The sequence below is a fragment of the Branchiostoma belcheri genome, unplaced genomic scaffold (assembly GCF_001625305.1).
Source record: "Branchiostoma belcheri isolate BF01 breed outbred unplaced genomic scaffold, Haploidv18h27 scaffold179, whole genome shotgun sequence".
NCBI classification, from domain to species: Eukaryota; Metazoa; Chordata; class Leptocardii; order Amphioxiformes; family Branchiostomatidae; genus Branchiostoma; species Branchiostoma belcheri.
This window is the reverse complement of record NW_017803257.1, coordinates 188098-204255: the sequence shown is the minus strand read 5'-3', so window position 1 is coordinate 204255 and position 16158 is coordinate 188098. Positions and strand designations below refer to the sequence as shown.

The 16158-nt window shown below is 44.4% G+C and overlaps 2 protein-coding genes and 1 pseudogene across 2 annotated transcripts; all 3 read right to left on the bottom strand.

Annotated features, from left to right (window-relative positions):
• Positions 1-1906: 1906 nt before the first annotated feature.
• LOC109467227 (lactose-binding lectin l-2-like) lies at positions 1907-3558 on the bottom strand. Its single transcript, XM_019765171.1, has 2 exons — positions 3435-3558; positions 1907-2328 (listed from the first exon to the last, which is right to left on the bottom strand). Exons 1-2 carry the CDS (start codon positions 3556-3558, stop codon positions 1907-1909), a joined length of 546 nt encoding a protein of 181 aa, XP_019620730.1.
• A 656-nt stretch (positions 3559-4214) lies between these two features.
• On the bottom strand, positions 4215-5075 carry LOC109467255 (annotated as a pseudogene).
• Positions 5076-5329: 254 nt separating this feature from the next.
• On the bottom strand, positions 5330-15724 carry LOC109467226 (CUB and sushi domain-containing protein 3-like). Its single transcript, XM_019765170.1, has 21 exons — positions 15503-15724; positions 14989-15069; positions 14474-14565; positions 13828-13924; positions 13060-13300; positions 12519-12680; positions 11563-12030; positions 11120-11181; positions 10858-11005; positions 10500-10697; positions 10328-10383; positions 9807-9957; positions 9477-9641; positions 9250-9314; positions 8936-9099; positions 8672-8831; positions 8140-8365; positions 7745-7936; positions 7328-7507; positions 6391-6561; positions 5330-6089 (listed from the first exon to the last, which is right to left on the bottom strand). The coding sequence occupies exons 1-21, from the start codon at positions 15722-15724 to the stop codon at positions 5536-5538; spliced, it is 3855 nt and encodes a 1284-aa protein (XP_019620729.1). The 3' UTR covers positions 5330-5535.
• Between the last annotated feature and the right edge of the window lie 434 nt (positions 15725-16158).

The following is a 16158-nucleotide window of genomic DNA, read 5'->3' as shown; positions in this document are numbered from 1 at the left end:
TGACATATGTACATAATATGTAATAGTGACATATGTACTAGTAGGCTGACATGTGTAAGTCCAATGTCCGAAGGTACCATGGACACGAAGTTACGGTACAGAGCTCGCCGTTTGAAATTAAAGTAATAGCTAGGTATAAAAGAAGGAATTAGGTTTGAAGCCATACTTGGTATTATGATATCAAGTTGGCTGTGTATCTCGTCTACATAACTAGTGAAGCTCCGGGTGGTTATGCATGATATTTAGTCGATGGGTAGGGTTGGCAAAGATGTCAAGTTGAATAAATGGCCCCCTGGTGGGTAGCTATGGTACAGCAGCTGTTTCAAAATTGTTTAATGCTGGGTTCATGATTTTTGAGTAGTGTTGCAAGTTTGGACCCCCTGGTAGGTTGATATAAAATGATCTAAAGCATATTAAGGTTTCAGTTAGATCGGAAATTTATTTCAGTTCTGCAACCACAGCACGGCCACAGACATAAATGCAAATACACAAACAGATTCTATCAACCATACAAATAAAGAACAATACGATTCGTATACATGTAAATCATTTGTTTTGTCACACGTCCTCCAAACCAGAAAACAGACAACACTGCTATTAATGCTTCACTCACAAACTTTGATACAACAAAAGACAACAAAAACAGTTTTGCAGTTAAAAAGGCGTGCAAACTATAAGTTGCAGTTAAACAGAAGTGCAAACTATAAGTTGCAGTTTTGCAGTTAAACAGACGTGCAGACTATAAGTTGTTGTTTCGTAGTTAAACGGACATGCAAACTATAAGTTGCAGTTAAACAGAAGTGCAAACTATAAGTTGCTGTTTTGCAGTTAAACAGACGTGCAGACTATAAGTTGCAGTTTTGAAGTTAAACAGACATACAAACTATAAGTTGCAGTTATGCAGTTAGACATGCAAACTATAAGTTGCAGTTATGCAGTTAGACATACAAACTATAAGTTGCAGTTATGCAGTTAGACATGCAAACTATAAGTTGCAGTTTTGCAGTTAGACATGCAAACTATAAGTTGCAGTTATGCAGTTAGACATACAAACTATAAGTTGCAGTTATGCAGTTAGACATGCAAACTATAAGTTGCAGTTATGCAGCTAGACATGCAAACTATAAGTTGCAGTTTTGCAGTTAAACAGACGTGCAAACTATAAGATGCGGTTTTGCAGTTAAAAAAGACATACAAACTATAAGTTGCAGTTATGCAGTTAGACATGCAAACTATAAGTTGCAGTTATGCAGCTAGACATGCAAACTATAAGTTGCAGTTTTGCAGTTAAACAAGACATGCAAACTATACGTTGCAGTTATGCAGTTAGACATGCAAACTATAAGTTGCAGTTATGCAGTTAGACATGCAAACTATACGTTGCAGTTATGCAGTTAAACAAGACATGCAAACTATACGTTGCAGTTATGCAGTTAGACATGCAAACTATAAGTTGCAGTTATGCAGCTAGACATGCAGACTATAAGTTGCAGTTATGCAGCTAGACATGCAGACTATAAGTTGCATGCAGTTTTGCAGTTACACATGCAAACTATAGATTGCAGTTATGCAGTTAGACATGCAAAACTGTAGGTATCTAACGTTGTGAATCAGAGGTTATAAACCTTTACTAAGTCCAGTGCTCGGAAGGTGCCTTGTACAAGACGATACAAGCTTTATAACAGGGCATGACAATGCAAACTATAAGTTGCAGTTATACAGTTAAACAAACATGCAAACTATACGTTGTATGTATTTGCAGTTAAGCAGCTTTACTAAGTCCAGTGCTTGGAAGGTGCCTTGTACAAGACGATACAAGCTTTATAACAGGGCATGGCCCTTCAACTTAAAATCATGGTACTGATAGAAGCAAATGTTTGACGCCATTGTTTTGAAGGCCACGGTGTTAGGTTGGTGGGACCTGACAAATAAACTTCCTTGGGGTGGCACACGCCATATCGTTCCAAGTGTCCCTGAGGGCAGCTTCATACCAAGTCGCGGAAACATACTCCACACAGTCCTGGTCACCTCCGGAGTCACTGGGTTCTCTTGGACCCCACGGATGGAAACTTCCAAGAGCAGTACCGTCTTCCCACACCCATCTTCTTTCATGGCCGATGCAATTCAGTCCGAAGAAAAAGGCAGTGTTTAGATCAACGGCATTCTTCAGGTTGATGAGGAAGTTGTCGATGGCGGCATTGCGGGGCATGGCGAGGGTTCCGCCGTAAGAAGAACAGGTTGCTTTAGCATCGTTGTACTTACTCAATCGGTTGAAGGCCTTGTAGCACAGTCGGTTAGTCTGACGGTATGTGTACCCACTGGGACAAGCTGGGGAAGAGTATGGTTCAGATAATCAGTGATTTGCTTTCATGGCAAATGCATTAACAGACACACACACACACACACACACACACACACACACACAGACTATTGTACTTTATAGGAGGCAATAAAATAAGCTGTGGATTGGATGGTAATGGTGTATGTGTAGAGAATGTGGAAACGAAGGTCAAGTTCGAAAATTGCGTTCACCTGTCTTTTTTCTACAGTGCTGCAACTGGATGTGTATGTACTAGTATGTATGTATGTATAAATGTGTGTTTGTATGTATGTCGACTACATAACTAAAGAGGCTTTTGGCGGTCATGCATGATGTTGGATATGTAGGAAAGAGGAAGTTCAAGTTCGAGAATGAGTCTTCTAGTGTGTATAACAGCAGCGTCAAAGTTTCAGGTAAAATTTTATGGAAGTGCCAGGTTCGTGATTAATGAGCAGTAGAAAGCTCTTGGTGCTGGGATGATGTAAAGAAAAACGTTCAGGTTAAAGCAATAAATATTACAGTTCTGCAACCACAACACAAACACAAATAATCACGTACAATCAGATAACTCCACGCAAAAATAGCGAAACTATTCGTGTCGTATACATACATTTGATTTTTTTGCTTATCACGCGTTCTTCAAAACAGACAACAGACAACACTGCCAATTGCTTCACTCACAAGTGGCAAACTTCGAAAACACACAAAAAACACAAGCCACCAGCTTTGTAGCTCAACGGACATGCAGGGTTATACGTTGTATAATTACTCACACAGTGAAGGAGAGGTTATAAGCCTTTAATAGGTCCAGTGCTCGGAAAGTGCCCTGGACAAGACGATACAGGCTTCATAAGGGCCCACGACATTTGAACTTAAAAGCGTGGTACTGAAAGAAGGAAAAATTTTAACGCCGTTGTTTGAAGGCCATGGTGTTAGGTTAGTGGGACCTGACAAATAAACTTCCTATCATTGAAGTAACACGAAATATCGTTCCACGTGTTCCTGGCGACAGTTTCCCCCCAATTCGCGGAAGTATACTCCCCGCAGTCCTGGACACCTCCATCGTCGCTGGGTTGTCTTATACCCCACCGATGGAAACCTCCAAGAGCAGTACCGTCTTCCCACTCCCATCTTCTTTCATGGCGGATGCGAATCAGTCCGAAGAAAAAGGCAGCGTTTTTATCAACGTCATTCTTCAGTTCGATGAGGAAGGTGTTGATGGCGGCATCGCGGGGCATGGCGAGGGTTCCGCCGTCAGAAGTACAGGTTGCTTTAGCATTGCTGTAGTCACTCTCCTGGTCGTAGGCCTTGTAGCACAGTCGACTAGCCTGATGGTATGCGTACCCGCTGGGACAAGCTGTTTCGGAGAAGAGTATGATTCAGGTGATCAGCGATGTCCTTTCGCGGCAAATGCATTAACACACACAATTGTACTTTATAGGAGGCAATAAAAGAAGCTGTGGATGGATAGTGATGATGTATGGGTAGAGGTTGTGGAAACGAAGGTGAAGTTCGAAAATTGCGCTTTTCTGCGGTACTGCACCTGGGTATGTACGTGTTTGTATGTCGACTACATGATTAGAGAAGCTTTGGGTGGTCATGCACGATGTTGGATATGTAGGAAAGAGGAAGTTCAAGTTCAAGAATGAGTCTTCTAGTGTGCATAAAAGCAGCTTCAAAGTTTTAGGTAAATTTTCTGGAATTCCAGCTTCTTGATTTATAAGTTGTAGAAAATCTGGAGCTGAGAGATAGTAGGGCGATGTAAGCCCCCCTCCTCCAGGTAGGATTTTTTTAAGAATGACATAAAAACAAACTTCCTGGTTAAAGTGGGAATTTATTTAATTTCTGCAACCACGGCACGCACATAAATACTTGTGTGCAACCAGATGCCATCACCACAGGCATAAAACATAGCAAAACTATCCGTGTGTAGTATGCATGTTTATCGTTTGGTTGAAAAAAAATAGTAAAATTTGGCCTTAAAAGTCCACAGAGGGTCCAGTTTGCCTGCACATGGAACTCCCCAGGCCACCTACCTTCTTTTAAGACCGATTTCTACTATTTCTTCACCCTGCAAAGGAGGCTGGTGGAGACATAATTTGGTAGCGCACGGCATTTGAACTTGACATGGCTTTGAAAAAAGGAAAGTGTGTGACGCGGTCTTTTTTAAGACCATTCTGTTAAGTCGGCGCGACTTGGCAAATGAAAGCAAACTTCCTAGAGGGGTTGTCGGAGCACGAAATATCGTTCCACTTGTTCCTGGCGGTAGCTATCGCGAGATTTCCTGAGTAATACTCCGCACAGTCTTCGTTATTACGTAAGTTGTTGGGTTCTCCTGCACCCCATGAACCGAAACCTCCAAGAGTAGTACCATCCTCCCACACCCAGCGTCCTTCCTGTTGGATGTCAGTCAGTCCGAAACGGAAGAAAGCGTTTTCATCGACGGCATTCTTCAGGTTGATGAGGAAGGTGTTGGTGGCGTCATCGCGGGGCGATGGCGAGGGTTCCGCCGTCAGAAGAACAGGTTGCCTTAGCACCGCTGTAGTCCCTCTCCAGGTTGTACGCCTTGTAGCACAGTCGGCTAGGCTGACGGTATGTGTACCCACTGGGACAAACTGTTTCGGGGAGAGGATGGTTCAGATAATCAGACATCTTGCTAGTCACGTCGTATTGCCATGCATCGCGATGTACTATCATGGTAAATTCACACCAACTACATTGTACATGTAAAGTGGACTACAATCTTGGAATAACATGCGTTATATTACGGCTACGCTATAGATCTATGAAGTTATCATAGCAGCGTTGGAATCCAGGGATTTGTACAGGGTATCTATGACTGACAAACTGAGAAATTGGAAAGCAGTGGTGACCCGCATCGTCAACAGACGTGAGCGGCAATGATAATGATGACGGATTGGGATTATGATCGATGGATATAGTAATGATGATACATAATGTGATAAAGTGCATTGCAATCTGACCAAGAGGCATGGTTGATTTCACTCTGGTTTAATAACATGAATGTCGCGAGTTTAAACATCCATTGGGCATTGTATTGACCAGTATTATGTTGGGTCATTCTGGTTCATGAACTGCAAGCTGATCACACCACATTCGGTGGGTACATTGGGCATGATGCTACAGTAGAATTGCGTTAGCGAAAAGGTTGTTTTGATATTAGTAACACCTTTCTTTCCAAAATCAATGCACCTTCAACACCAAACCTTGGGACGGATTGTGTCTACGATGGTCAGCAGGTTTGAAAACGATGCCTCAAACACGTGCTGGTTAACGGGCCTGCTAGCCATGTTGTTAAGGGTTTGCCTCAGGGCATTTGCAATGCCAACGCAAAAGATTGTGGTGCCATCGTTTCTCAGTGCTTCAGAGTCCGATACGACATCTCCGCTGAAACTGTCTTCGCCGTCTGTGAGGACGATCCCGATCTTCCTTGCTGTCGGTCGCCCGGAAGTGGAGAATTCGTTACGCATAACGGACAAACCCGCGACAGAGGGAACTCGGCTGCCGTGACTGTCAAACATGGTGCTGATCATAGATACCAAAGTAGGCTTACTGCCGGTGAGAGAAATGTACGTCTCGGCATTGCTATATTCAAATTTGATCAGCCCAACTCTCGCGTAACTTCCCCCTATTGTGACGGAGTCTATTACATCTCTAATAAAGGCCATGACCATTGCTCTATCGGAAGGGTCCGAAACGCTGCCGGAAACGTCGATCGAAAAGATGATGTCAGCTGCGCTGTCGCAAGCTAGAGAATATAGATGAAGAACAGGCATCTGTCAAAATTTCAGCTTATCTGTGTATTATAGGCCTCCTGATATGCTAGCTTACTTTTAGCTGTCAAAGAGAAGATAGCATGCATTACGAGTAAGTGAGTTAGGAAGTGAGTAATGAAATGAATGGTAGAGTAAAAGAAATGTATGACGACCTACAAGTGTACTCTTACATTCTACATGTATTTTCCTCTATATACCAAACACATTAAACAAAACATGCCCTAGCCTAGAGTTCCTTTGTTGTTCTATCTCTCAAATAAGGGAGACACGTACCTACGCAGGTAGGGACCGTGCCTGTCCACTGTCCGTCCGACCCGCACACGACCTGAGATGACCCCAGCAGGTGGTAACCATGGTTACAGCTGAAGGTGCACCTGTCGTTCACCAGTCGGTCAGTACAGTTCACCCTGCCGTTCCGGGGGTTGGCAAGAGCCGGACACTCCACTGAAATGTAAACACGTGCACGTACCACAGTTAGTCAAACTTTCAATATACTCGCACTAGGTCAGAAATTTAAGTTGTACATTAGGATACGTTCCTTTTAGGATACATATTTCTCTTACATGTATCGTATACTTTACTCATGCCATTGATATAAGCAATTTTTTTTTCAATGTGGCACCCATATCACTTCCAGGTGAGAGGAGCAAATTTGCACTCAAGTGACTAAACTACCAACATGGCTGACGCTGAAGGACGTGTGCAAAACAATCATGTGAGACGTGTGCAAACTAATCACGTGGAAAATGCTATACATGTAAGTAGTTTTCTTCATCTCCTCATCAGCAAGACTACTTTGTCTTTGGGTGTACGCTATTTGATTTGATTTATTGAAATTGCAACAGTGCAATACACGCGGAACAGAGGCAGCTGTTGCTGGTGTTGCGTCCCGCGCACATAGAAACGGATACTGGACAGACAATACTCATTTTCACTTGAGTCTAGTGGGGAAAGTCGTGTAAAGTGCCTTTCCCAAGGGCACAAGATCGGTGGCATGTCAGGACTCGAACCCGGGACTTCTTGATTCCGAGTCGCGCACGCTGCCGTTGCGCCACACGACTCCACGCTATTTCACTCAGCCATCATACGAGGGTGCAGAATAGCTGTTATAGATTCAACAAAAATTACAGGGACTTTCGTGTGATCATTTAAAACTAAAGCTCTAACAAAACTACATACATGTATAAATAAAGCCACCCTATATGATTACCGGTACACGTGGTAGAGCTCCCGGACCACCTGCGATTCGCCTGGCAGGTTCGCCTGGTGCTGCCGGACAGCCGGTAGCCACTGTTACATCTGAAGGTGCAAGTCTCGGGGTAGCGGAAGGAGGATCCTCTGTTACAGGTCGTTATTCCATTGGTTGGCCTGGGGTCCGGGCATTGCACACCTGGAGTTGGGAATGTGTTGTTAACCACTAGGAATGTTTGTGTTTTTGCAGGTCCCCGTCAACAATGATGACGAAACATCATCATAGACATCGTAGACGAGTCGAATGTCACATATGAAAGACATTTTGACCAGTAAACAGCTACTCTGCAACACCGTAGAAATAGTCAGTACTGCTTGCTCCATGACAAGTATAGTTTTGTTAGTTTATCTAAAAACTTGACAACGTAGTGCATACCGATGCACACGGCGTCGTTTCCAGACCAGGTAGCATCAGTCTGACAGCGTCTTACCCTGCTTGTGTGGGTCGTGAGTTCGTAGCCTCGATCGCAGGCGAAGTTGCAGACCTCAGGATACCGGAAATAGTAGCCGCTGTCGCAGGACGTCATTGTACCGTGTAGGGGACTCGATATGTTCGGGCATTTCACGGCTGAGATGTAGACCAGATTTAAAACGGGAATTGCAATCAATGATACCAATGACTTGGTGTTCTATATAATCAGTATCTTTTTCAACTTGCTGGCTGTTTCAATTTCAAAATCAGAGCAAATGTCCAAACCTGAATACTATATACAGGATATGAGATGTTCAGCTGTACCTACAGTACATGTTGAGTAAGATTTTTGGACTTACCTAAGCACGGTATGGTCCCGTTGGTGTTTATGTCGAAAGGAATGGTCCAGTTGCCGTCATGACCACAGGAGTACTCGGCATAGATCAGCCTGTCGTAACCAGGGTTACAGTGGAGCAGACAGACGACCTCGTACTCCGCCGCCGTGCTGTCAGGTGATTGGCAGAAGTCAGCTGCAGGGGATGCCGGGATAGAACATCCGAAGTAACCGTTCTCCGGTTCAGTGACCTGTGAGGATGAAACAATATCTTATTTGGTGTACTTGCAGGTGGTGTCATCAATTACACATATGTGTAGCTGCCAAGTTGGTGGACATATATTCAAGTAGGCTACCTCTCAATCAAAACGCAACCCTTAAATTAACACTTAAATCTGGCAGTGCAGAAGATTATACAGGATTCTGTTCAGATAAAGATTCAACACTTCGGTATATTCTCTGCAGCATATTTTGCTCTTGAAACCCCTTTCCGTTAAACATTTTTGCATATTTTAGGAGGGGAGGGCATTGAGAGATTGGGAAGGAATTTTACTCACCGGGAAAGGCGGACAGTGGGTTCGTTCACAGCGTCTCCCGTCCCCGACCGTCCCGACCCGGCAGCGGCAGCTGAAGGTCTGGTGGCCCGTCAGGTCGCAGATCCCGTGCTCAGGGTGGCAGTCGTGCAGGCCGAGCAGGCAGTAGTCGGATGGGACGCATCTTGGGAAAAGTTGAACGAAATTTTAATTGATATTTCCGTTTTTTTACGACAAGTTCTCCCAGAGTGGTAAATGTGATCTTAAAAGATAAGAAAATTTCTTCACCTAGGCTTGTCGTTCCATTGTCCAGTTGCCATGCACGTGAAGCTGTGTAGACTGTGGAGATGAAGGTCCTGCTCATTGCCGACTTTGTACCCGGGCTCACAGGTCAGGCGGCAGGAGTCCTGGTACCTGGTACCGCTGCACGTCAGGCTGCCGTTGGCAGGGCTCTGGGCGGTAAAGAAAAGTCATCTGTTGTTGTTTTCAGTAACGACAAAAATTGCTGCAGAATTCAATACTTCAAGAAGACTTCATGCTGCAAATATTTCAGTTGTACTACAGTTTAATGTATCAGGTTTGATACGCTTCAGAGTACTTACATTAAGGTTGCCGCAGTCCTTCTTCTGACAGAACAGATCTGGTCCCCCAACAACTGACTGGAGCGCTATAGTTCAAAAAGGAACAACAGTATTACAAAGCTAAACGTCGAAGAAAACGTCAATTCTACTACAATTTGTTGTATGTCACGATTGCATGTGCACTTGGGTTTGCTTTCGTTGGCTGTTCTTGGGAAAAGGTCGCTGTAAAGAGAAGCAGAAGTTCGTACCTCCCTCCTGCAGGCTCCAGTTGCCGCTGCTATGACAAGCTACGCTCTGGTGGTTCGTTCCTTCGTACCCGTCCGCACAGGTGACGCCGCAGGTGTTCCCGTAGGTGTGTCCGCTGGCGCACTGTAGGGCGGTGTTAGGGAACTCAGGAGGGGAGCCGCAACTCACTGTTAAAAGATAAACACTTTGTCAATATTTTAAAACGTGTCCAACATTTTGTGCATTTAAATCGTAGTCTAGCGTTTGACTACATCGTTGTTTAATTTGGACTACGTCGCTCACATTTAGACCATATTCTTTGACTAGCAGGATATGTATAGTAGTACATGTACCTGGAATGCACTCCGGTTCCCCACTCCAGAGTTGGTAAGGCAGGCAGGTGAAGTTGCCTTGTCCCAACCGTTCGTAGCCGTCCTGACAGGTGAGATGACACGTCTCGCCGTACGTGGTACCTGTACAGCTGACGTCACCGTGTACCGGGATCTGTGCACACATAAGGTGGTCATGAGTGAACCTTAGACTTTTAGTCTGATCTTTGGTACATATTTACTAATCTCCATGCAGATGCAGTCCATCTAATAACCATGTCGAAAGGGAAGATTGTTTGGATCTTCAGTCTCGTCTTCCTGATAAGTTAACCTTTTTTTGTGTCGCTATTACATTTCCTTTCTATCTGGTATCCACTTGAAGATTATACTATGCATAGACTATGGCATGCGTTTGCAACCCAATAACTAGTCTCGTTTTTCAGATAAGTTGCCATGTTACTATTTATTCTTCTATTATATGCTTGATGATAGGGCTTATGCAGAGTATGCATTATGTACTTGATGGTTCGAATAAACATACTTACCGAAATGTTCCCACAGTCAGCGATGACACAAGCCAGAGTCTGTGGGATGATAATGTCTGGCAAAAAAGATGAAAGGTCGATTAGAATGCATTTCATCACTATATACATGGCAAACATAATACCCTTCCAAAAGTGATCCGACCTAGACAATGGCATGTCCATAATCTCCCACCTGCTGACACAGCATTTTCCATCTCTGTCGTGTTCCCTCTGCGGAAGGCGGTCCAGTTTCCGGTCCAGCTGCAGCCCAGGGCGTGGTCCGTTTCCGGTAGGTACCCTACGTCACAGATGACGTCACAGCGGTCCGAGAACACGTGACCCTGGCACAGGTACGATCCGTGCGGGGGGTCCTCAGGTTGACTGCAGTTTACTATATGATGACCAACATATTAATTTACAGACAACATTGATACCAAAGATCCACATTGAAAAGCAGAGGGGAAGTGGTTATCTATGCATATCTCAAAAGAGAAAATGGCATTTTGTTAGTTACGGACCTAACAAAAAATAATCACATAAAAACAACCTACCTTGGTCACACTGTGCGGGTTTGTCCCACTGTCCAGAAGCGTTACACGTCAGTACAGGGTGCCGGGGCAGGTAGCCTCGCTGACAGACCACTCGGGCTTCTGACATGTAGGTCGTTGAGCTGCTGCTGAGTTTGCCATGAGCTACATTCTTTGAAAAAGACAAAGACTTGTTAGTCGCGTTGCCTTCGGACTGTAAGTAAATTGATTGGTTAGGTAGATAAGAGATTAGAAATGCGGTATGTATTTGGCAAGAAAACCTTACCTCAGACTCTCCTCCACAGTCCATAAGTCTGCACACCGGATGCTTGGTCGCCCCGAACGTCTCTGCAAGAAGACATTCACAAATTACACGACTGTGTAAAGCATGGTCGCGAACAATTAAAAAATGTATATGAAATGACAAGTAAACTTCATCATCATCATTATTTGTTTATTTCAAACACAATATTTAAAACTTGGTGGTATTGGGGGTATATATTGTCTTTGTCAGAAAAGACAGAAAAGTTCATTCTTTAACGGAACGACGTTAACAACACCCAGGCACGGTTCTGCATAGTCCACGCATAATCCAGAACCGTGCCTGGGACAACTACGTTTTTGGATACGCGAAGACTATCCAGAACCGTGCCTGATCCTGACCCAATGATCAGGTATAGCGCGAAATAGGCACAGTTTTGGATACATCATGGTCCCGATTCACCCTACCTAGGCGAGACAGAAGCTGCAAGAAGTCCAGGTGGGCCACGATGTCTTCAAGAATTGGGCCGATCCATTCCAACAGCTGCCGCATCATGTCGAAATCGATGATGTTGTCCTCTGAGATGATGTCTAAATATGTCTCCACGATAGGAAGGTGAGGGGCGTTAATCTTCACCAAAATGCCACGCGCGGCGTCCGCGTAGATTTGGTCGGAGATGCCAAGGGGCTCGAACCACTCAGGATCGGTGTTCGGCATCGTGTCGGCAGCCCGACCGACGCCGACGAGTGTCGACACGACTTCGGGTGCGATTGGCGCCCATCGGCCGCGGTTGCAGAACAGCAGGCCCGCGTCATCGGTCTGGTAGCCCACGTCACACTTGGCGATGCACATGCGCACGTAGATGTTGTAGTAGGCGATGCTGGTGCAGTTGAAGTCGCCGTGACTTAAGTCAGGAAGTGACGTGTTGCCACAAACTGGAGAGAGGCAAATGAAAAACCATCAGAAATAAAAATTATGTTGGGGTCGTTTGGTGTAGCGGCAGAGTGCACGACTCGGAACCTAGTGGTCCTGGGTTCGAGTCCTGACATGCCCTTGGGAAAGGCACTTTACACGACTTTCCTCACTTAGCTCAGGTGTAAATGAGTATTGTCCTGTCATGTATTTGTCCCCTCTGTTGCTGGCGGCATTAATATAAGTTGAAACAACTTGAGCGTGCCGTCACCACGTCTGGTGATTACATGTTGGAATAGAAAAAAAATATCAGTAAAATTATCTTGTTTGCTACGCTTGACTCAACTTTTGGCACAAACCGATCTTTTACTGGATTGTTGTTGTTATTTAGGTTTGGACGTAACTGAAAAGACCAACGCATGAGTGTGCTGTTGCTAAAGCATGGGTTTCGCGGAGTTAAAGCAGCGGCATAGAGTCTTGTATGTGTGGGCTACGGTAGAAAGCAACTCACACTCTTCCACAGGCAGTGGCACTGGCAGTTGCGGACGGTATCCAGGTGGCAGTATCGCTGATGTGTCCCCTCCGGCGGCCTGGAGCGCCAACTGGTACCACCTCTGCATCTCCGGAGAAAACTGCTGCATCCACGCAGGCACCGGCTCAGGAGTCTTGTATACTGTCGAAACATCGGGAAGACATAATAAAGGCTCCGAGAATTGAAAGGCTCCGAGAATAGAATACTGTAGATGGCCATAAAACAAGGCTAAATGAAAAAAAAAGTAAAAGAGAGCCCACTGGCCCGGTCAAAACAGCTGCAATGCTTTAAGACAATTCAGTGTTGAAGCTGAAATTGAACCGAAGCCCGATCACTTAATACAATTGTCTTGAAATGTATTTCTCAATGTAAATTCTCAATGTAAAAAGACAAAGTCGTTAAGATGCAAGCTTTGAAAAACTAGTTCCAAATCCAGTGCCGACCTTTGTTGTGTAGTGGTCGGGAAAAGGTCCTAATAAGGTCCTGAGTGTGTGACAGGTGCTTTAGTTACGTCACTCACCTGGTATGACGTTGGTCTTGAAGAGAACAGCGAACACCACCGCTGTCAGGACGGCCAGGCAGTAGAAGATGGCGGCGAGGATGAGCAGCGTGTCCGGTCGCTTCCTGGGCGGCGGGTTCAGGGAGGAGCCGTACCCGTACAGCGGCGGGCCGTACGGCCTCCACACGGCGCCGGGCTTCACCTGCTTCCCGCCGAACAGGGAGTCACAGCTCGGCTGCCTTTTTAGCTTCTGTAGTGGGCTCTTTGAGAAAAAATACAACATGCATTCGCAAATTGCCCAAGAGGACCACTCATACACTGCACGATAACTTAGATTTACCGGGTCAGTAGAGTTTGGCAATGTTTACTTTGTTTTTTAATAAACACTTCAGAACTTTACAATGGTAGTAAATGAAGGTCAAGTAGGTAATACCGGACTTAACAAGGGTTGTAAAGGAAATTACTGCACTTGATCTTTATTTACTGCCATTGTAAAGCCAGATACTGTATAACGGAAGTAAACATTACCTGAGTTTACAACCTTTGGTAAATCCAACTTTTCGTGCAGTGATAGGACCGACAAAATCTGTTCCAGGTGGTCACTATATATATTGACATGATTGGTACTACTGAAAAGTAGTCTCATTGGCCAGAATGAGACAGTTACTGTTTTAGAACAAACTTAAAGGATACAAACTTAATTTACACCTTTTTCTATAATACAACAAGTGCTACATTGTATATACAGGTGGCAAATGACAGTAGAGCTATAAGAAATAGAACGCGTACCTTTCCCACTTTTGACTCCAATGACACGGTCTCCTTAGTTTCTCCACGATGTGACTTTTCAACCTTCTCTTCGACAGCAATGTACCTTTGAACAGGCCTAGGTAAAGTACCAGTGATCAAATATTGACAATGTCCTTCGTCCTCATATACTGTTTGTAACCTCTTATCTGGGATGGAATGTAACAACGCTTGAATGTATTTGTTCAGTTCAAAGTCGACATCTATGATTATTGTTGTTCCGCCGTGGTATGCTTGCAACTAATGCATGCAGCTGTGACTGATCTTCTAGCAAATGTAAGGATCAGGCCCATTGCTGCCGTTTTGCGCCTGTTTAGCGACACTGGTACTTTTTTCCGTAATTTTTATACAGGGTTGCCCATCAAGTGATTGCACTTCTTTTCAATGGAGCCCTGTTTTACACAACAAAACACAACAGTCACATACAAACAACGAAAATTAGGATAAAATGAATAATGATAATGGAAATGATAATAAAAAAAACATAAATAACCAATAACATTAAAATGAATGTTGCTGCTAACATTAATAAATGTTATTGGTAATTTTTTATGGAATCGCGTTTTACACGGTTCTCCAACATATTCTGTGACTGTAAGTTAACAAAACAAATGTTTAAATGACTTACTGATAATCTGTGAGGTCCGGAGGGGGTGTGGGGTCTCTGGGGATGTCTTCGTCTTCACTTTCACTGCTGAAGTCATCCAGTGTCACGTCCGTCTAAGACATAGACAGCGTTGACACAGATCATAACGTCATAAAAAAGCCACTTTGTATTGTCACTTATTTTTATTCAATATGTAGTTTTTTTCGTGTATTTTGCTGCATTAATTACATTTCTCACTGAACCCGACCTACAGACCAAACTTCGTGCTGGCCCTTCGCATCTGAGCCTCATCTTCCTTTTTTTCTGACCTTAATTTTTATTTACTTCCTGTTGGCACTTCCTACAGATTCTGGGCCAGGACTTAACTTCCCGATTTATGTCTGATCAGCACTTCCTTACAACTTGACCTTGAGGTCAATCTTTGGTAATCTCTTCAACACTGTACAACGGTCAAATACCTACAAACACAAGCATACATACATGTATGACAAACAAACACACCCAAACAACGTTAACACAACAAGAACGAATCCTACTTGTTGTTCCTGATGCTCCTCCCGTACTGCCAAGTCTCCCCACATGAAGGACCTGTTGGCTTGCCTGCTCGGCGCCGACACCTGCGAATGGAAATTATACTTATGTTGGATACTGAACAGGGTTATTAAGGAATATGGAAGCCTCATAGTGTTTTAGTGGCAGTGAGTTGAGTTGTTGATTCACTGTGCCTAGGATATGGTATTGAAAGACGGGGCCCATCGCCCATCCCTCTCCTTCCACCGCCTTTTTAAACCTGGATGAGGTGAGGAAAGTTGTCTAAAGTGCATTTACCTTCGAAGGACACAGCGTCTAGCCAGAAAATCCAGAAATAGAATCGGTGACCTCCTGATATATCGTGTTTGCTAACTTTTTCACTCGGTCATCCGACGTTGATCTACTAGTAGTAGTACTTTCTACCTAGGACTAACAAGAGAAGAAGAGTACTTTGAGTGTCAAAAGCCATTTTCATCAAAACACTTCCGTTTTCATAAAAAAGTATTAAAAATAACAAACCTTAGGTTCTGGTACCGGCGGTACATTGCCGATGTCTCTTGTCGCCGCCGATGTTGGCCGACTAGTCTTGTGTTCAGGCCTGCGCCGTCTGCCCCAGGTCCGCCCGGTTAAGTCCCCCCGAGGCCCCAAATGGTCACACCGGGTCGTCCAGGCTGTTTTAGTCGGGCCGTGAGGCGACCTGCCCCGGGGGAGAAGCCTGGTGCTGCCCGGTGAGGAAGACATCGCTCTGAAGCGAAAAAATAAACGCAAATGAATGCAAAGCAAATACATGTACATACAGTGCTCTCCAAGTAAGGTTTTAGGCTACGGCTTATTTTTGACGTGATTTTAGACGTCTTTCTTATGTTTTGTACCGGTATCGGTGTATCAAATGGATACTGCCCTGCCAATAATTATCTATTGTCAATTTGATGCTGTCTTTCAACCACCAGATATTTGCTTGGAGTTTAGCTTTTAGCTCTCGGCCCAATACATTGCACACAGCAAATAAGTGCAAAACAAATACATGAACACATATTGAACTTTAGAAAGCGCCAGGTGGTGTACTTAACTGTCAACAACGGGGCAAAAACAGACTTTTATACAAATGAAATCGCAGCATGTCCAACCTGGCTAAAACTCCCAGACTAGACAGAGAAAATCTATCTCACCTGTTC